At 50.3% G+C, this 20866-nt stretch overlaps 1 protein-coding gene and 1 pseudogene across 1 annotated transcript; one reads left to right on the forward strand and one right to left on the reverse strand.

Annotated features, from left to right (window-relative positions):
• Nucleotides 1-319: 319 nt before the first annotated feature.
• SPATA2 (spermatogenesis associated 2) lies at nt 320-10551 on the forward strand. Its single transcript, XM_019726102.2, has 3 exons — nt 320-469; nt 5807-6248; nt 7184-10551. The coding sequence occupies exons 2-3, from the start codon at nt 5913-5915 to the stop codon at nt 8408-8410; spliced, it is 1563 nt and encodes a 520-aa protein (XP_019581661.2). The 5' UTR covers nt 320-469; nt 5807-5912; the 3' UTR covers nt 8411-10551.
• A 999-nt stretch (nt 10552-11550) lies between these two features.
• On the reverse strand, nt 11551-13440 carry LOC141568061 (interferon lambda-1 pseudogene; annotated as a pseudogene).
• Between the last annotated feature and the right edge of the window lie 7426 nt (nt 13441-20866).

The following is a 20866-nucleotide window of genomic DNA, read 5'->3' on the forward strand; positions in this document are numbered from 1 at the left end:
TCCAGAGTGTCTCAACCTGTGCTAGCAGTTCTGAGACTCCACCGCCCAACTCCTGACAGGTTCCCATGACAACCCGGCTAGCTGCCATTCCGGGGCTGTTGGCGTGCGTCACTTCCGGCCCTTTTATTTCCGGGTCCTAGCCCCAGCCCGGACAGCGTCCCTTTAATGCTCAAAGTGGGATTCTGCGGCTTCTGTGTTTGTTCGGCCTCCTGCTTCTTCCTCCGCTGCCCTTGGGCCTCGGCTTTTTCTCGGCCCAGCGCGCAGCCGCGGCCCGGCCTCCTTTTGGGCCCGCCTCCGACGGACGTCACTTCCGGTCCGAATGTTTCCGGGTCGCCGCTGGCTCGGGAGTACTGGTGTCGGTCCCCTACAGCCGGCTGGAGCAGGGGAGCCCAGCCGGGCTCGGCTCTGGGGGCTGCCGCGGCTCCTTCTTGCTACTCTCGGCCGGGGCGTCTTCCGCTGCAGTGCCGAGGTGAGTGTGGGCAGCCGCGGGCGGAACAGCCTCTGGGGCTTCCCCGGGTGGAGGGGGCACCCGACTCGGCGGGGCTCGGCGGCTGGGGAGCGGGGTCTCCTCGCGGCCGTCCGGGAGGACTGGCGGGCTCGCATTTTCGGCGCCCCGGGGTCCCAGCTTGTCCTCTGGATCCCTACTCCCCCAAGGACTGCCTCGCAGACATCTAGGACCGGCTATAGGTGGTTCAGGGCAGCTCAGGAGGAACACCCCCTTTTCGGAGACTAACCAAGCAGGAGGGCACCCCGATTCCATTGAGAGGCAGGTACCACATAGTGGTTCCCAGTCCAGCTTTTGGCGGCAGACCTGGGTTTGTACTCACTGTGTGACCTTGGACAAGTCATTTCATCGTCTGAGCCTCAGTTGTCTAATTAATGAGTTAAATGGAGTGAACCTGCTGCTAGGACCGTAGTGGGGATGAAGTGAGAGAATGCGTGTGAAGTACAAGCTCTGGCCTACAGCAGACGTCCAGTAAATGATAGCTTCTGTTAATTCATTCACAGACCCGTGGGGAGTGCCCGAGTTTGGGTCTCGGGTGTTTTTCACAACTGACGTGGCCCTCGGAGGCTGTAGGAATTACCAGGCTGGGAATAGCCGCTAGCTTCTGTCCCCCGCAGGGAGGGAAAACTGCTTTCTTCAGAGCCCCTCGGAGAGGCAGCTGCCACCAGGGAAGCCCAATTGCAGCACCGCCGAGGTTATTTTCAGAGGTTTGGAAGGCCTATCTCTGAATTTCTCCGGAATCTGGTTGGGGTGTGGGGACCCTCTGGTGTTTCACAGTCAGTGAAAGGTGCCTTGATTGTGTCTCCGGAGCTTGGGGCTTGGAATGAGTGCAAAGGAGTGGGGAGCGGAGGTGGAGGGGGCTGAATTGCTCCCCGCCCCCCGCCCCCCCTCCCCCCCGCTGCTGTTTGGGGGCTGAAGGAACTCGGAGCCCGCTGAAGCTAGACCAGGGATCTGTAAACCTGTGGACTGGGGCAGTGCTGGGACCAAAATAGCTCCTGCCTGTGCAGGGAGGGGGCGCCTTCAAATGCTGCTTGGGGAACATTTCTGCTTGAATGGGCCAGCTGAGGTAAAGCCAAGCCAATGCTTTGCTACCCAGAATCATTTCAGTTCCATTCAGTGGGGTTTTAAACAGATACAGCTTTCCTCTGAGGTGTTTAAAAAATTATTAAAAAGCCACCCCCTCCCTGACTGCAATATCTATCTCTTCATCGATTTGTTTTGGAAAGGGGGCCCAGATTGTGGGTGCAGGAAGTGCTGACCAGGCCTGTTGGCTCTGGGCACCTGCCTGACTCCGTTAGGAATGTTCACAGTGCCATTTTTTTCCTGCCCGACTGGCACGTCTTGGCTTCCCAGTCCTTGGGCTGCTTGGAGAAATTAACAGCTCTGTCACTGAGCTGTCTGGTCTCCTGTAAGCACGCTTTTTTTGCAGTGAGGGTGTTTGGATTCTTGCAGAGTACTGGGAATAAATTGCTGGTTCTGTGCTCCGAAAAGACACCAGCTATGACCAGCTATAATGCAGCCTGTATTCTCAGAAAATGTATTCAGGACGGATGATGTCAGCTGCTTCACCACTGGCCGGTCTCTGGCCAGCTTCTTTCCTTGGCCCTCGAGCTTACATCATAGAGCTTTGTGGCTCTTCCAGCCCCATTCTGTGTGGGAAAATGTGAATTTTGCTACTACAGGAATTTCTGGAACTTAACTCTGCTCACAGGGCCACCAGGCCTCCTAGCTTAGCTGAGCCCTTTCGAGTAGAGCTGTCCAGCAGATACAGCAGGGCAGCTTTGCTTAAAAGCAGCGCAGCCCAGAGCTTGAGTCAGGGTTTTGGCATCAGACCAAGGTTCAGATCTCAGATCCACTTTTTCCTGACCTTGTGACTTTGGACTTGTCTGAGCCTCAGTTTCCTCTGTAACCTTGAGGCTGTTGTGTTGATTTCATTGATTTTCATCGAGCCTCAGCAGAAGGAGGGCCCTGTACTAAAGTACTAATCCCTCTGTGAATGGTAGTAACTGTAACAATAAATGAGTGAGATAAATGGGAAAAAGCACAGGCCTCAGGGCTGGCCAACCCAAGTTCAAATTGCAGTTCTGACCCTTTGAAGCTCTGTTGGGCAGGTTAACGACCGAGCCTTGGTTTTCTCTTAGTGTTGTGAGGATTAAATGGGATGATGGAGTTGAAATGGAAAGCCCAATGCTTAGCACATAGGACCTCAATAATTGTTAGTTTCCTTCTCTTTCCTTTCCTTAATTATTTTTTAGCATTCATTTTCTTTCACCGTTTTCCTCACCTATCTAGATTGACTCAAGATTCTTTTTGGATAGGTTTCCCATCCTTGACTTTAGGATTTTGGACACCAATGGGGCTGTTTGGATCCCTTCCCCTTGTTTATTGTTTGCCAGCAACAAACAAGGATGTGGAGTGTGGTGTGATTACAGAGCGGCAGCCGCTGAGCTGGAGGGTGGCTGACTCTGTAAAAAAAAAAAAAAAAAAGTCAGCCTCCATGGGCTCGAGGCTGATTTCCTTGGAGCAAACTCACAGCAGTGTTTAGGAGGCTTGATGGCCTTCTGTGTCAATTGTTTTCACGTGTATCAAAAAATAGTCCTTGCGGGCCAGAGGCAGGATGGAAGCCTCGCTTAGAGAAATACAAAGTGGTAAATGCATTTAGGTTTTTCTTAGCAAGGACAGTGATGTCTTCTCCCAGGCTGCAATACGGTTTTATTTTTTAAGAGAACATATGTCCTTTGATGCTAGACAGTAAGCTCTTTCAACTAGAATTGAGGGAAGGGTTATGTCTTTTCAACTGTCCCCTACCGCTCTTACCCACCCCATACCCCCCGGTGCACCCTGTCCAGGGTCTGGCACAAGGTAGATGGTGCATAAATGCTTGTGAACCTGGGAATCGTGGGGCGGTGGGAGGAACACAGGTGCCAAGTCACAAGGCCAGGCTTGGAATCCCCCTTTTACTAACCCTGAGCTACTTAGAGCATGTCATGTCATGGAGCCTCTGTTCCTTCTCTCTCTCTCTCTCTCTCTCTCTCTCTCTCTCTCTCTCTCTCTCTCTCTCTCACACACACACACACACACACACATCGCCCAGGATTCTTGGGGGAGCTAAATGAGAAACTAAAGGAGTGGCGTCATGAAGCTTACATCCTTTGCATCATTCATTTCACTTGTATCAAATGCCTACTAAGGGCCAGGCTCTGTGGTAGGTAGGCATCATGGTGAACGAAACAGATGTAGCCTTGCCTTTGTGGAGCTCACTGCGTAATGGGGGCAGACTAAGAGAGGAAGCCAGTAAATTAATAATGGTGATAGTTTCAGATGGTGATTACCCCAGGATCACTGGCTAGGGAGGGACTGGGAAGGTGGGAGTTATTGGGCTGGGGCTGTCAGGGAGGGCCGCTGAGGGATGGCATTTGGGCTGAGGCCTGAAGGGGGGTGAGCCAGCAGTGGGAAGAATCAGAGGAAGAACATGCAAAAGGAACAACGTGTGCGAAGGTCCTGAGGTGGAAATGAGCTTGGCGTGTCTGAGGAACAGACAGAAAGAAAGGTCCATGTGGGTGGAGCTTAGAGGGAAGGGACAGACTGCTATGAGGTGAGCAGCGGTCTGACCATGTCGAGCCTTCGTGCCTCATTGAAATGTGGATGATTTTATTGACCTCATGATAGTTGCCAGGCTTGTAGGCCTTTAGGACTTCCTGAGCTGAACTCACATCTGCTCAAGGACTGCTCAGGTCCATCCCATCCCTCTGCAGCTTCTGTGTCGGTCCCTTGCCATCCCCCACTGCCAGCAGGAGCCTGCTTCACTCAGTTAGCAGGCACTTAGGAAGCACATACCCTGTCCCCGTGCTGTGGTTACCTTACTGAGTAATGGGGTCAGGGTCCCTGCAGCCATGCAGCTGTGGTCAGGACAGGCGAGTGAAAGTGCAGTCAGAGATGTTTGTCCCGCTCTCTTCTTCCCTTCTTGAGAGTGCATGGTGGGTGTGGGTGTAGCATCTTCAGACACCAGGAATGGCTGCTTGTCTATCAAGGGCTTCCTTCGAGCCAGCGCTCTGTGAAGAGCTTTGCATGCTGATAGCATACCATCTTCCACCAACTAGGTACTATTATTATTAACCCCCATTTTCCGATGAGAAAACTGAAGCCCAGAGAGGTGAGTTATCCCCAATAACCCAGAGATGCAGGCAGCCTGGCTTCGCAATCGGTGTGTCGCCCCTGTGCTTTGTTGCCTGCCCTCCTGGTAACGTCCTTCCGTGAATCCCGTTGGCTCCCGCTGCCCGCACCGTGGCATCAGAATATCGCTGGATCTGTACATGTCCTAGTAATGGGTGGCCAAGCAGACAGCGAGTATATAAATCCTGTGTGTCCCAGCTCGGAACCTGCTATCTTCTCCCAACGGAACTGTAAACTGCTCTTAAGGCGAAGGGGAATGCAGCCCATCAGAGGTGGATAAAAGCACTCTCCAGGGGCCAGCAGCCAGCGTGGTCTCTCTTTCCAACCACAAGTACATCATGTCCCTCTTCCCGGGCTTTGCATTCCTCAGGCAGGTGCCTCACCCTTGTGAACATGCTCTCTGAGGCCTTGGGGGCGGGATGCTGCCACGACTGCGCTTCATCTCGACTCGCTCCCCTCCTCTCGTGGCTTCAGTCACCCCGCAGGCTGCTTTGTGTTCACAGCCAAGCTCCTTCCTGCCTTCGGAAGGCAGGGTGTGGTGGGGAAGGGCATGGACTTTGGAGCCAGACTGCCAGGGCTCTGATCTCAGCTTCTTAAGAATTCTGTAACCTTCGGCAAGTTTCTTACCGTCTCTGTGTCTCAGTTGTACATGTGTAGGAGGGGATAACAGCAGTACCTATCTCCTAGGGTTCGAGAGGAAGGAAGGCTTTAGTCCGGTTAGCACCTGGCGCGTAGTAAGCACTCGGTGCTTATCTCCCCGCTGAGGCCTCTCGTGTTACAGCCTTGCCCCACCTCTTTGCCTGGCACACTCCTCATCCTTCAGGTGTAACCGTCACTGCCTCGGGGCTTCTCAAAATGCTTCTCCCCACAAAAGCAGGTTAGGTGCCCCAGCCATATTTTTCACTTGCGAGCTCAACAACATCAGGGACCTTACCCGTCTCGTGTCCACCATGACCTTGCATGTAGTACACGTTCAGTAAATGTGTTGAATGAATGAGCAGAACGGGGCCCTGGGCTGGAAGTGCCCGTGCACCTCAGGCCAGTTCTGGGTTCTGCTCGGCCTCGCAGCCACAGCTGGTGTGTGGACCATTTCCAGGGATGATGTGCGTCTTGCTCTCCCCCTTCCAGAGCACTCCGCTGGTCCAGCTGGGCATTATGTCAGCGCTTTTAGCAATGGCCCTGCTTCTGACCCACAAGCCATGGAGGAGATAAGGTAGCCCCGTCCCTGGATCGGATGGGGAAGCCCAGTTCAATGGATACGAAATACAAGGATGACTTATTTCGGAAGTATGTGCAGTTCCATGAGGGCAAAGTGGACACCACCCCCAGCAAGCAGCGGCCTGGCAGTGACGAGCACCTGCGGGAGGCGGCCGCCACCTTGCTCAGCCTGCACAGGGTGGACCCCTTCTACCGCTTCCGGCTGCTCCAGTTCTACGAGGTGGTGGAGAGCTCCCTGCGCACGCTGAGCGCCTCCAGCCTGCGGGCTCTGCACTGCGCCTTCAGCATGCTGGAGACGGTGGGCATCAACCTCTTCCTCTACCCATGGAAGAAGGAATTCAGAAGCATCAAGGTAAGGTCCAAGCAGGCGCCTCCACATTGGTCTCCCTTCTGCTTTCTTGCCCCTTCCGGTCCCTCTCGGGAAGGCTCGTGCGAGTCTGATCTCATCCGTTCCCTGCCCGCACACCCGCCCATGCTCCCCACCGCCTGTGGGATAATGACCACAGTTACCCCCAGGGCTCCCCACCTTGCCTGCCTGTCCATGTCGTCTCTTAGCTGGGTCCCTGCCCCTGGCAGCTCACATCTGCAACTGGGAGGGTGGAAAGGCAGGCAGCCCCCCGGTGGTGCAGGGCCTGGAAACGGGTTAGAGGACATAGATTTGTGCTAAGTGGGCTGGAAGCGAGGCAGTGCCGGGATCCATTCACATGTGAAGAGAATCCTTCTGGCTGCTTTAGGCGGTAGACTGTAGAGGGACAAGAGTAGGGCGGGAGAGCAGTTAGGAGGCTGCCACAGATGTCTGGGCATAAGACAGAGGAGGAGTGAGGAGGCTGGATTTGAGAGAGAATTCTGAACCATTCTGAAGGCAGTGATCGCTCAGGAGGGTTCGCATCGAGCCAGGCTCTTAAGTCTGACATATTTCTTCAGACCTTCGTAGAAATACCAGAAAGGAATATTCTCAGTGCTCATCAGGCACCAGCCTCTGATCCGATCCCTTCTTTATCGAGTTTGCCCTCCTCCTCCCCGTAGGGAGCAGAGCTGCTGCGCCCCACATAGGAAGCTAATGGCTTTGTTCCCTGTGCTTAAGAGAGGAGTGATGTGTCATTTCCCTCACACCAGCAGCTGAGCTATTGCCTTCTGTAGTGAGAAGCTGTTGAGATCATTCCGTTCCCTTTCTGCGGTTCCCCGCGCTCGCGCTCAGACTTGGATGTACTGGGCTTTGAGGCAGCCTTTCTTGTGTCTCAGACAGTCCCGCCTCTTCTTCTGACCCTCCCCCCCTCCCCCTTCTAGACCTACACGGGCCCCTTCGTTTATTACGTCAAGTCCACGTTACTGGAAGAGGACATCCGAACCATCCTGAATTACATGGGCTACGTGCCCGAGTTGGGGACTGCGTACAAGCTCAAAGAGTTCGTGGAGACCCTCCAGGTGAAGATGGTCTCCTTTGAACTCTTTCTGGCCAAGGTGGAGTGTGAGCAGATGCTGGAAATCCACTCACAAGTCAAGGACAAGGGCTATTCTGAGCTGGACGTGGTGAACGAGCGCAAGAGCAGCGCCGAGGACGTGCGCGGCTGCTCGGACGCCCTGCGGCGGCGGGCTGAGGGCCGCGAGCATCTCACAGCCTCGATGGCCCGCGTGGCTCTCCAGAAGTCGGCCAGCGAGCGGGCAGCCAAGGACTACTACAAGCCGCGCGTGACCAAGCCCTCGAGGTCCGTGGACGCCTACGACAGCTACTGGGAGAGCCGGAAGCCACCCCTGAAGACCTCGTTGAGCCTGCGGAAGGAGCCTGTGGCTGCAGACGTGGGGGACGACCTCAAGGACGAGATCATCCGCCCGTCCGCCTCGCTCCTGACCATGTCCAGCTCCCCCCATGGCAGCCCGGATGATCTTCCATCCTCCTCCCCCAGCAATGGCCTTGGCCTGCTGCGCGGCACGTACTTCTCCACTCAGGATGACGTGGATCTGTACACAGACTCGGAACCCAGGGCCACGTACCGGAGGCAGGATGCCCTGCGGCCGGATGTGTGGGTGGTCAGAAACGATTCCCACCCCCTCTACCATAAGCGCTCACCCCCAGCCAAAGAGTCCGCCGTATCCAAGTGCCAAAACTGCGGCCTGTCCTGCAGTTCCTCCATCTGCCAGCGCTGCGACAGCCTGCTCGCCTGTTCCCCGGCCTCCAAGGCCAGCGCCTTCCCCAGCAAGGCCCCCGCCCATGACAGCCTGGCCCAAGGATCGGCTCTGAGGGAGAAGTATGCAGGCCACGCTCAGGGCCTCGACCGGCTGGCGCACCTCCACTCAAAATCCAAGCCCTCCGGCACAGCCAGCTCCCGCTGTGGCTTCTGTAATCGCCCAGGTGCCACCAACACCTGCACCCAGTGTTCAAAAGTTTCCTGCGATGCCTGCCTCATGGCCTATCATTACGACCCCTGCTGCAAAAAGAGTGAGCTGCACAAGTTCATGCCCAACACCCAGCTGAACTACAAGTCCGCCCAGTACCCCCACCTGGTGTACAGATAGACCGGACCTCGCACCTCCCTGCTACAAGGGCTACACCACTGACCTTGCTGGTGTCACGGGGAAGAGTGTTCATGCGTTCATCCGGGAAGCAGAAACCTGCACTTGACCATGTAGCTGCCGGGGATTGTGGGTCGGCCACACCACGTGGGAGTTCACTTAGTGACTCAGTTATTTCAACCGATGGCTGCTTTGTCACCTGAGAAGGGAGATGGTGGCACTTCCGTTCAGATTCATTTTTGCTAATCTCTCCACTCCCTCTTCCGTTGGTTTTTGTTATTTTAAAAGAGGATTTCCAGCTCTGGGACTCTTGCGACATGTCCCCCTCCCACCGCCAAGCCACCTTGGACTAGGAAGGGCCCTCCAGGTCACCTCCACATGCTCACCTGGGGTGGCGAGCTTGAGGCCTGTTGGCTTGTGAAATGAGCCCTCCTGCCACACTGGGCCTCTTCCAGTGGCTCAGCCCTTCGCTGCCCGCGCCCCAAATACAAGGACCCCTTCCTGGACTCCCTGCCCCTGAGTTCCCCGCTCTCTAGGTTTCACAGGTGAACTGAGTCCAATATGAGCTGAAGGTCATCCCGTTGCCACCACAGCTCAGTTCAGCCCATGTTGTTTGTGAACTTTGCCCCAGCGCATTGAAGTGTGGACCTTCCACAGCAGGTCTGACTTCCCCCTTTCTGTTGTTTGCACACGCCCCTCTTACTGTACTGTAAATAGATATTTTTGAGATTTATTTTTAAATAAATATTCAACTTGCTGTGTGTTTCAAAGTGGTTAAAGACATTATGTAGCTATTTATAAAAATGCCCCGGGTCCTTTAGTCTTCCAGGGGAGGGGCTCGTGCCCTCCCATGTCATGGCCTCCACTCGCCCCAGCCCGAGGGTAGAGCGGAGAGTGTGGGGGCAGAGGATCTGCGTTGGTGGAGAGCCACTGTCTTCCCTACAATAAATATACACCTACCTCCAGTGTGCACTTCGGGGGTTAGTGCGGCCCGAGAGGTCTGTGCACCCGCAGACTGTGAAAACCTCGTGACGAGTCAGGAACCTCAGCTGTGGATCCACAGCCCGGTCTTTGCCACTTGCCGAGTGTGAACCTTGCACTCCAAACTTCTTGAGTCTCGTTTCAGAAGGAAACTCGTTCGGGATTCCCATCTCAGTCCTCTTCTCTTCGCCTGTTTCTGGGACTCTGCAACATTTGCGATCTTTTTGCACTAAAGGTGGGCAGGAGTTGGCGTGTGCCCATCAGACAGATGTCGCCTGAGATTCTCAGCTGAGCCTAAGCGCTTCCAAACCCGAAGGCCCTCATGACTCCTCATGTGAATGACTGAGCCCTGGATTTTCCTTTTGGGGTGCAGAGCAGGAGTGGGGCAAGAGTTTGAAAATAAAACCGCTTCCTTGTGAACTAATAATATATTTTAGCCATAAGTGTTTGTGATGTACAGAATGTTACAAGAATTTACATGCGGCAGGTTTTCTGGTCGATGGAAGGAAGTATTCAGCTCTTGAACAAACTGAAATCTAGCTGAATCCTGAGGCCACTGTGAGTTTGCTGATGTTCTTCCAACTCAGTTGAGTGATTTTAAGGTTTTTCAAATCTTCTATGGCTCTTTTTTTATATATCAAGTAGATCCCTGTAGATATCCAACGTGTATGTAAAGCTAAATTTCAACTGACTTTATTACTGAGACCACCCCATTCTGGGCATTCATCTTTGATGTTCTTCCTTTTCACATTTCAGAAGTGTCAATGCCTGTCCCTCCTGAGAGCTCTAGTTTTCTAGCTTTCCGTTTCCAGATCGCTCCAGCACTATTGTAACCCTTTTAACCAACTGTGATGCCACGTAACCTATACATAGTGGACGAAAGCAGGAACGACTGACTCGTCCTAGGAGAGAAAGTCCAATGTATGTATCATCAAGGAAGTACCGTGTCATGGGCTGCAAAGGAAGTGCTCTGACCATGCTCCTCCTCGGTGTGTATCGTACTGTATGAGGTTGCTGTGACTGAGATAAATATATGCTAATTTAAAGGTGAAGATGTTTTGCATTTGATTTCTACCAAGAGTTGAAATGTTGAGAGATGATTTAAAAAATTATAATAAAGTGTCTTCCATTATTAAATAAAGTGTTTGTGGTTTTATGTCCACCTTCCTGCTTTGAAGTTTGATTTGCTCAAACTTTTTTTTCCTGAAGTCATATTTAGTTCCTTAATGACATTTTCTCAATGAAACTGACAATAGCCAGCATTTGAGTGCTTCCACTGTGAGCCAGGCACTTTATATGCTGAAACTTGACATGCACAAGCTCAGGTAACAGTCTCAGTGCTCCTGTAAGGTGGTACGGTTATGGTCCCCATTGTACAGCTGGAGAAGCAGGTAGACAGAGTTCAGCCTGTGTCCCAGCAGTGGGACTGCACATTCCAGGAGAAATGGCTGTTGGTAGTGACTGACAGGCATTAAATAACATTGAAGGATGTTACGAAAACAATTAATTGCATTTTCAATTCTTGCAATCCATTTCAATGCCCCAAGGAAGTCAGTTGAAAGCTAGTTTGTCTTTAACAAAGAGAAAGCAGGTGTCAGGCTCAGCAGCTTTGGCAGAATCTTAGCTAGGTTTTCAGTTACCTTCTTTTTAGGGCAGGCCATACTGCTATTCTGTTTACAGCAATGATAGATTTCTTTAAAAATCAATTTAAAGTGTTTTTTAAAATGAGGGTTGAGTCAGCAGAACATATGGCAAAAATTGTAAGGGTCCCATAAGAGCAGCTGTGGTTTGGGACATTCTCACTTTATGGACCAGCAGGGCCTCTCTGGCCACGATGCTGACCACTGCTGGGCTGGCCCCCACGAGGCGGCTTAGCTGTTGGGGAAGAGACTGAAAACAGGTTTCTCCATTTCATGCACTGGCTGAACAAATGTCCAGGCCTCGGGCCAGACCAAGGACCAGATGCTGGGTTTGGTTTTAGCTACAGCATAAGAAATGGTACCCGCCATCTTGGCTGCCGGGAACAGCAGCTTCCTAGAGAACACCCCACCTGGGAGATCAAAGGAAGTCAGACACTTCTGCATCCAAAGCGGAGCGGAGACTTGGAGCAGATTGCTTAATTTGTATATGTAAATGACAAGCATATTTAAACATCATCAGGCCTACCAGCTGTAGACCATTAGCTCTGCTGCCAGCTCCAAGCGCCGATCTGTGGCACCCACATGCCTGTACCAGTCTCAGAGGGATGAGAGTTGTGGTAGACACCGGATTGAACCCCGATCTCCACTTACCCTTTCTCCCTGGGTAATGGGAACCCTGATTTTTAGACAGCCTGAATAAAAACTGCCTTTCTCAGCCTCTCCTGCAGCCAGGCGTGGTCATGTGACTATGTCTGGTCTCTGGGATGGAAAAAGTGCTTTGTGTGGCTTCTAAGACGAGTCCTTCCCTTCTTCCCACCCCATCCTCCTTCCTGGCTGGAGTGGCTGTGCTGGCTGGAATGGAGCAGCCATGTGACACTGAGGTAGACACCAAGTGAAGAAGAGGCTGGGGCAGTAGCTGGAAGGGGCTGGGTCCCTGATGCTATTATCTTCCTTAAACCACGTTTTTCCCATTTGCTCCTTTTTAAAGCCTTTGCATTTACAAAAGGAATATAACGGACTTTCCCGTACATGGAACCCAGCTCCAGTGGTTCGACAGTTACCAGCCTGGTTTCCTCCTGCCTATCCGTCCACTTCCCCACTCCTAAATTCCTCTGAAGCGAAACTCCAGACATCTATTTCATTTGGGATTATTTCAGTATGTGTATCTAAAAGATAAGGACTTTTAAAACGCAATACCATTATCACATCTAAATTTTTATAACAATTCCTTTCTAGCGACCAATATCCAGTCAAGGTCCCCATGTCCATTTGTCTTATAAATCCATATTTTAAAAAGTTTGTTTGCATCAGGGCCCTAATATGGTCTCCACATGGCAATTGTGGAGGTGTTTAAGCCAGGCTTCCTCTGTAGACTGTCCCTAGGGAGTATAGGGGCCCCATCTTCCTCTTTCCTTGAATGTATGTGTTGAAAAAACTGGATTGTCCTTCAGTTTGCCAGAGCCTGCGTTTTGCTTATTGCAGCCCTGCTGCTGTTTAACATATTTCTCTGTTCTCTGAACCTCCTGAAAATTGGTAGTTGGCTCTTCTTTTTTTTTTTTTCCAATTCCTGACTGTTTACAAAAGTAGAAAAATAAGCATCTCTTTGGTATGAGTCAGGGCTGCAGCTTCGTATAAATAAGGGGTGAAAGGAAATCAGGCCGGGATGGGGCTGTGCATAAATAAGGTCCTGGTCCCAGCTGGGCTGGGGGCGGGTCCAGGTGCGCAGGTCTCCACAGGCAAGACATTTCAGGTCCCATGTGAGGAGGCGGGAGAGGTTGAAAGTGACAGAGGCCTTGAGACTCCTTGTTTGGGGCCGCTGGAGATGGCACAGCCAGCGGCCGAGGTGGCTCTGGGGCGGGGCCTGCTGCAGGCTGAGCCGTGACACAGGCCTGGAGCTTGGAGGGGAGGTGGTGCAGCAGCCTGTGAAGGCTAGTTCAGGACGACCCCCGGGGCGAGTCCGCCACGTCTAGCTCAGCCTCCAACGCCCCAGGGCGCTCCCAACACCTGCAGCTGCCTCAGGTCCCTGGTTCTGAGGAAGAGGCGAGAGCTGCGGCTCCAGCTCTTCAGCGGCAGCCACTCTTCCAAGGTGACCTTGGCCTTGAAGGCTTCCAGCTCCCGTGGCGAAGGAGATTGGTACCTGCTGAAGTGGCAGCCCCTCCTGGTCATGGTGGGCTTGGAAGTGGGGATAGGACCTGCTCTGGCCAAGCCCAGCACCATGGACCCAAGCGCAGCCATGGCCGAAGCTCAACTGCTTCCCTGGCCACGTGGCTCAGTCCCAACAGATGTGTGTGAAGTCAAAAGGCGAATGGAAATTGGAATCTCCACTGGGACTGATAAGGCGTGCATGGGTGGGGCCAGGTGAGTTTGGACCTGTGCCAAGAATGAGAAACCCAGAGTCCTCATGGGAGGGCCTGCTTTCTGAGAAGCCCCTGCACTGGCTGTGGGGACCTCCTGACTGAGGCTGCGGCAGCTGGAGACATGGGAAACTGGCTGGAGGACCCTCACAGTGGGGCTACCTGAGTGGCAGGGGTGCTGCCCTCTGATGTGCAAATGATTTTAAATTTGTTGTGGTCCCACTTGTCTATTTTTGCTTTTGTTACTTGTGCATTTGGTGTCATATCCAAGAAATTATTGCAAAGTCCAATGTCATGAAATTTTCCCTATGTTTTCCTCTAGAGTTTTATAGTTTTAGGCCTTTAATCCCTTTTAAGTACTGTATTTGCTGTAAAGTAAGAATCTGACTTTATTCTTTTGCATTTGGATGTCTAGTTGTCGCAACACCATTTGTTGAGATTGTCCTTTTCCCAGTGTCTGTCCTTGGCACCCTCGTTGAAGATCATTTGACCAGATATGCAAAGGTTTATTTCTGGACTCTCTGTTGTGTTCCATTGGTCTGTATGTCTGTCTTTATGCCAATATCACACTATTTTGATTACTGTAGCTTTGTATGTAATGTGTTTTGAAATCAGAAAGTGTGAGGCCCCCAACATTTTCTTCTTTTTCAAAATTGTTTTGGCTGTTCAGGGTCCCTTGAGATCCTATATAAGTTTTAGGATTTTTTTTTCCTATTCAGCATAAATGCCAATGGGATTTTGATAGGGATTGCACTGAATCAATAGATTGCTTTGGGGAGTGTGGGCATTTTAATAATAGTAAGTCTTCCAACCCATGAACACGGGGTGTCTTTCTGTTTTTTTTTCTTTAATTTCTTTTAGCAATGTTTTGTAGTTTTCAGTGTACAAGCCTCTCACCTCCTTGGTTAAGTTTATTCCTTAGGATTTTATTCTTTTTGATGCTATTGTAAATGGAATTTTTTTTTAATTTATTTTTTAATTTTATTGGGGTGACAATTGTTAGTAAAATTACATAGATTTCAGGTGTACAGTTCTGTATTACATCATCTATAAATCCCATTGAGTGTTCACCACCCTGTAAATGCAATTTTTTATAATTTTTTCAGATTGTTCATTGTTCATGTATAGTAAGCAAATGATATTTGTGTATTGATTTAGTATCCTGCAACTTGGCTGAATTTATTTTTTAGTTCTAACGGGTGTGTGTGTGTGTGTGTGTAATCTTTAGGCTTTTCTACATATAAGATCATACCATCTGGGAACAGATACAATTTTCTTTCTTTCCAATTTGGATGCCTTTTATTTCTTTTTCTTGCCTAACTGCTCTGGCGAGGATTTCCAATCCCATGTTGAATAGAAGTGGTGAGTGGGCATCCTTGCCTTGTTCCTGATCTTAGGAAAAGCTTTCTGTCTTTCATCATTGAGTATGATGTGAGCTGTGGCACATAAATTTTCACATGTGGCCTTTATTGTATTAATTTCTTTCTATTCCTAGTTTGTTGAGTGTTTTTATCAAGAAACTGTGTTGAATTTTGTTAAATGCTTTTTCTAAATTGATTGAGATGATCACGTGGTTTCTGCCTTTCAGTCTATTAACGTGTGTCACTTGTGGTTGCCTTCTGAGGTGTGCTCGGATGTGGGGTTGGTCTTTTGGGTAAGAATACTTCACAGATGTATTCCTTCATCGCATCCTCTCCCTTTGAGATATTAACAGCCATTAAGGCTGTTATGAGTCCTTAGCTCCATTATTTCATTGGAAGTTGCAAAATGGAGATATTCCAATTCTAGTGTTCCTTCTCTGGCAACTGGAATACTTCCATAAAAAGAAACTTCCCTGGGGGCGGCCAGATGGCTCAGTTGGTTAGAGCGCCATCTTTGAACAACAGAGTTGCCGATTCGATTCCCACATGGGCCAGTGAGCTGCGCCCTCCACAACTACATTGAAGACAACGAGCTGCCGCTGAGCTGCCGGTGGGGCAGTCGGATGGCTCAGTTGGTTAGAGCACGAGCTCTCAACAACAAGGTTGCTGGTTCAGCCCACCATGGGGTGGTGGGCTGCGCCCCCTGCAACTAAAGATGGAAAATGGCAACTGGACTTGGAGCTGAGCTGCGCCCTCCACAACTAGATTGAAGGACAACAACTTGGAGCTGATGGGCTCTGGAGAAACATACTGCTCCCCAATAAAATTAGAAAAAAAAGAAACTTTCCTGGGATGGTGTATGATAAAATTGCATAGAACTGCACACAAGCATGCGTGCGTGTGCACGCGCGCGCACACACACACACACACACAGTGTGTGTAAAACTGGTGCAGTCAGAACAAGGTTGGTGGATTGTGCCCATGTCAGTTTCCTAGTTGTGATACTGTTCTGTAATTGTGCAAGGTGTTACCCCTGGGGAAACTGGGTGCGAGGTATATGGGACCTTTCTGTACTATTTTTTGCAACTTCCTATAAATCCATGATTATTATTTTTTAAGTTAAAGAAAAAGAAACTTCCCTCATCTACTGTTTGACTACCAGTGGTATAAGAAAGGCGGGATAAATGCTTAATTCTTTCCCTTTATTTTTATTTAGAATAATGAGTCGATCTTAGACTCCCCCAAGAATGACTCATTTTTTAAAAGTCATTCTGAACTCATTGATTTCCGTATATTTCGTGTTTCAGTCCATTGCATTAGTCTTGTTACTGATGTTCAAAGTCCCGTCTTTGGCCAGTCGGAACCTCTTCAAGCTGGCTCCTGAGATCTCTGACATAACCCTGAACTCTTTGCTTCCTCACTCTCTGGGATGACACGGTGCTCCGGGTTTGTTTGTATGTGTTCTGCCCAAGTCCGGAATCAGATGTTTAGCCAGAGACCTGGGTCCTTTCACTGCGAAATGGCACCTGGACACCACCGTCTGAGCGCTCAGGGAGCTCACTGCCCCCAGGTTGGTCACTGTTTCCAATGGGCAAAGCAAAACAGATTGACATTTTAAAACAAGACAAAATACATCACAAATTCATCTTTATACCTCAAACTAAAATTCAGGACCACAGGATTTTCATTGAACCTCATTTATCCCCCCCCCCCCCCCCGCGTGCTAAGACTCCTGGTTCTCAAGGACTCCAGGGCAGCCACTGCTAATTTTGCTTTTGTCACCCATGACTAGAGCTAATCCTGAGATGAGGGCGTCATGGGCCTGGGATGGTCCTTGGAGAGCGTCTGTTATTCAGCACAGAGCCGGGGAGAAGGCCGAGGCTACGAGCGCGTAAGGAGCAGCTGCAAGTTGGCAGATATGATGAACTCCTGGCTGCCCGTGGCTCCGTTAGGAAATGAAACATCAGGGCTACTGGGGAAGCGGGGTGGGTGGGTGGAGTGTGTCCACATGCAGTTCCTCACCTTCCCTCCCCTACCCCAGAGGGGCCCGTGGTCCTGGTGTTGACCTTTCCAGCCTTGCTTCACACTCATTCCATTTGTCTGCATCCCTAAGCACCAGTTTCCCATTGTTCTGCATGGTTTTCTATGTACTTCCTATGCGGGACTCTTCGGCAGCTTGTTCTTCCCACGTCCCCCAACATCTGAGATTTAGCCACATTGATGTGTTCATTCCAGTTTCATTAATTCATCCATCCATTCTCACTGCTGTATAGTATTCCACTGCGTTACTGGGTCAGTTTATCCATTCTAGTTACAATCATTTATTTAGCTTGTTTTCAACACCTTGTCATTACAAATAATCTTGTATGAGTCTCCTGCCTGGTGCATGAGTGGGTAAGAATTTCTCTAGGGCAGGCCAGTTTTTCTGTAAATGGCTAGATAGTGAATTAAAAAAAAAAAAGTACGTACTTATATAACAAGAGAGAAAACAAATTTCCATAATTTTTTAATTTAAAAATTCAGAACTTTATTTATGGACATTGACAGTTGAATATCATGTAATTTTCACGTCATGAAACATAAGTCTTCTTTTGAATTTTTCTCAATCATCTGAAAATGTTCAAAACCATTCTTAGCTCTCTGGTAGCACAACAACAGGGGGCAGGGTGGGGCTGCCAGCCTTGCTCTCTAGGGCATAAGCCCAGGAGAGGAATTGCTGGGTCGAAGGGTGGCAGGCATCTTTACCTCCACTAGGTATTGCCAGATGCTCTTCAAAGTCATTCTTTCAGTTTGGATTCTCACCTGAGGATGATGAGACTTGCCGTTTCCCTAGTGCTCTTAACATCACCTCAAACCTCCCCATTTAATGTGTTGCTCCTCAAGTTCTGGTGTCATTTGTAATCACATTTTGAAAAGAGATAACATGTTCTTATGAAAGAAATAAATATACACAAACAAGATTTTTAAAGTTACCCATAATCCTTCCACTCAAAACCAAAGTTAAAATTTGGCACCTGGCCTTCCAGATTTTTTCTTATATGTAAACACAGCTTTAATTTTTACAGGCTAATGCTATATGTGTTGTTTTGGAATCTGCTTGTCTCACTTCATGAAGTTGTATCAGGATTATTTTTGTGGTGAGTAACATAAAACCCAACCAGAAGTGGCATAAACAATAAGAACACATATTGTGTCACGTAATGAGATCTGGAGGGAGGTCAGTTCCAGGACTGATTAATTCATCGGCGCGACGGTGTCATAAAAAGCTTCCAGGTCTTCTGCCCTTCTGTTCTGCCATCCTTAGCATGTGGTGAGGTCTTCCCTCATCTCAAGAAGGCTTCAGCAGGTCCAGGTACTAGGACAGCCTCACATAATGGGGGCAGAGGCCAGACAATGGAAGGGGGTGCTTCCTTCCTTCAGTGTCTTTCTGAGAGTGAGGCAACAGTTCTAGACATTCCTCAAGACGTTGCTCCGTTCTCCTGCCAGACCTGGGTCAAAGGCCCATTTGTCAGTCATTCTCAGGCCAGGGGAGTGGAATGACCAGGTGCGGCTCAGACTGGGAGTGGGTCCCCTGTCCCCGTGATGCGATGCGTGTGGTTACCCTTAGCAACGACACCAGGGCCCAGGGTAGAAATGGTGGTTGGATGGGCAGCCCACAGCCTGCCACGTCAGGGATTATGGGTGTTTGAGGAATGCTATCTGCATGCAAAAAACAAGATTTCTACTCTGATTCATCTTTTTGTCATTTTGAAATCTCAAACATTTGAGAGGATAAGAATTTTTTTTCTCTAAAGGTGGCAAGAGGCAGGCCTGCCTAATACACTTATCTCCATATCCTTAAATCTTTAATTGCTGGTAAATATTCTGTTTTTCTTACCAATCCACTAGAGATGGGCAAAGAAATTATTTTCAATTTTTCCTCATTACAGATATTGTCAAGATGACTATTTTTGGAGCCAAATTTTTGTGCACATTTGTTTTGTCCTTTGAGGAGAATTGCTGTGTCAAAACGTGGGCCATTTCCAGGCTTCTGATAGGTGTCCCCATGTTGGCCTCCAAAAAGCTTGAACCAGCTGGCCCTCCCGCCAGCAGGTAGCCGTGTACAGCTCACTTTGCCACAGTATAAACCACTATATTCTTGTGGCCCTTTTTCAGTAAGCAAAGACCTGTTTTCTTCCCCATTTGCATCAGAGCATCATCTGACAGCTGCCTGTGTGTGCAGAGGGCTCTTAGTCCCTTCTGTCCCCAGGACCAGGCTGATGCCAAAACCCCGAGGGTCCCCCATCTCTGACCCATCTTCCCCTCCACAATCTGAAGCCCCATCAAGAGCAGAAAATCATTTCTTAGGAACCAAGCCCTGCCAAATGCCTCTCACAGCTTACTCGGGGGAGGACAAAATAAGCCTGGCCTTCCGAATGGTCCATAAAACAAATAAAAAAGCAGTACTTAAAAAAAGATTCCTTCATTCTGACAAAGAAAATTGCTTAAAAGAATACACGATTCTGATTCACCTTGAGAACGAATCAAGCTTTGCACAGCTGTATTTGGAGAAAACATGAAAGCCTTTGGTTCAGTCACGAACCTCGCAGCTCCTCAGAGCAGGGCTGGGGCTGTGAGAAGTGAGCTATTCCTGGGCTCTTCCACGGCCTGACGGGCCCACAGGGGTCCCGCATATCCCCATGCGATTAATCACAGGGCCACGAGGTCCCCGCGGCTGCACTCAGCTTTCTCAGCCTGACGTCAGGCAGCTCATGCGAGCAGCCTGGACAGGGGTGGACGAGGGTAAGTTAGAAAGTCTTCCTTCTTTTGTCATATGGCCAGTGACAGTGGAAGTCCCTGAATATCTAACTCCATCTGGGTGAGAAATGGCAGGAGCCTAAATGGAAGGGAGTGTGGCTACTAATTCCCTTTAAGCCTTTACTGTGGTGTTTTCATTTCAGACACATGGCCTGGGGCTTTGGAGAGTGGGTTCCTGGTAGAAGAGCTTCTTAATGATTCTGGCTGCTGTATCAGGAGCGTTTCAGATGTGGTTTCCTACTCACCAACCAGCAGGACAAGCACGCCTGCATTCTGGAGGGGATGGGGGAAGGATCAGAGCACCTCTCGTTGCATTTGAAGTTCTAATCAATGGCAGATCATTGCTGCTAAAATTCCTCCGGTACTTGAATGAGGGACCAGTTCTAAGGCCACATGCACCTCTGACTGCCATGACTTGGCTGAGGAGAAGCCGGCCACCACCCTGCCCCACCCTCGCTCTTCCCACCAAGGCAGAAGTGGGATCCTGGCTGTGGCCACCCCGCTGAGGACAGTGCCAAATGTGAGGGCACCGTGGGAACGTGGAACTGAGACCTCAGGCTGCTTGCTGATGGCACCTTGGCCGTGAGTGCTAAGGAGAGGACGAGCCCCACTCACCAATGTTTCTGCATTCCACTGCCCACAAGGCACCAGCAGGCCAATCCGCCTCCCTGGGCTGACGCGGGCGACTTGAGGGCTGCCCCTGGGCCTCACTACCGCCAGGGCCTGGCTGCCATTCCCACTGTGAAAAGAGGTGGCTGGCCTGGGGGTGGGAGGGGTTCGGTTCTGCCCCTGGGCTGAATGAGTTCCCCACGACCTTCTGCCTGGCCCTGGCCCAGGCCAGCCCAAACCTGATCCCTGGGGACCTAGGAAAAGCCAGCTTCTTTCCCTGTGTGGCCTCACACCCCAAGCCCAGGGTATGGTTATTCCCAGGGATCCTACGACAGGGCTGCAGAAAGCACGAGATTTCTTCTAAGACGTTCAGAATCGTAGGGCCTACTGTGGAGGGGCTACAGGAGTCTTGGGGTGTGGGGCTTGCTGCCACCCAGCTCCCCGAGACAGGTATATCTTCTGAATTCACTGGCTAACCGGCCAGCTTCTGCAGGGGCTCACTGAGTTCGGACTTCACCTCTAAAGTACCTTCTTTACCTGCTACAGCTCTCCTGTCCTGTGGTCTAGACCTAACAGACAGTAAATAGGTGAGAAGTTACAGTTACGCTGGATTTACAAAAATCGAGACATTTATTGCCCTAAATAATAGAATTATTAGGTACGGTAAAGGTAGATAGCAGCAATTTTTGATTCTCAGGCAAATACCGTGTTTCCCCG

The sequence above is a fragment of the Rhinolophus sinicus genome, linkage group LG13 (genome assembly GCF_036562045.2).
Source record: "Rhinolophus sinicus isolate RSC01 linkage group LG13, ASM3656204v1, whole genome shotgun sequence".
Taxonomy (NCBI): Eukaryota; Metazoa; Chordata; class Mammalia; order Chiroptera; family Rhinolophidae; genus Rhinolophus; species Rhinolophus sinicus.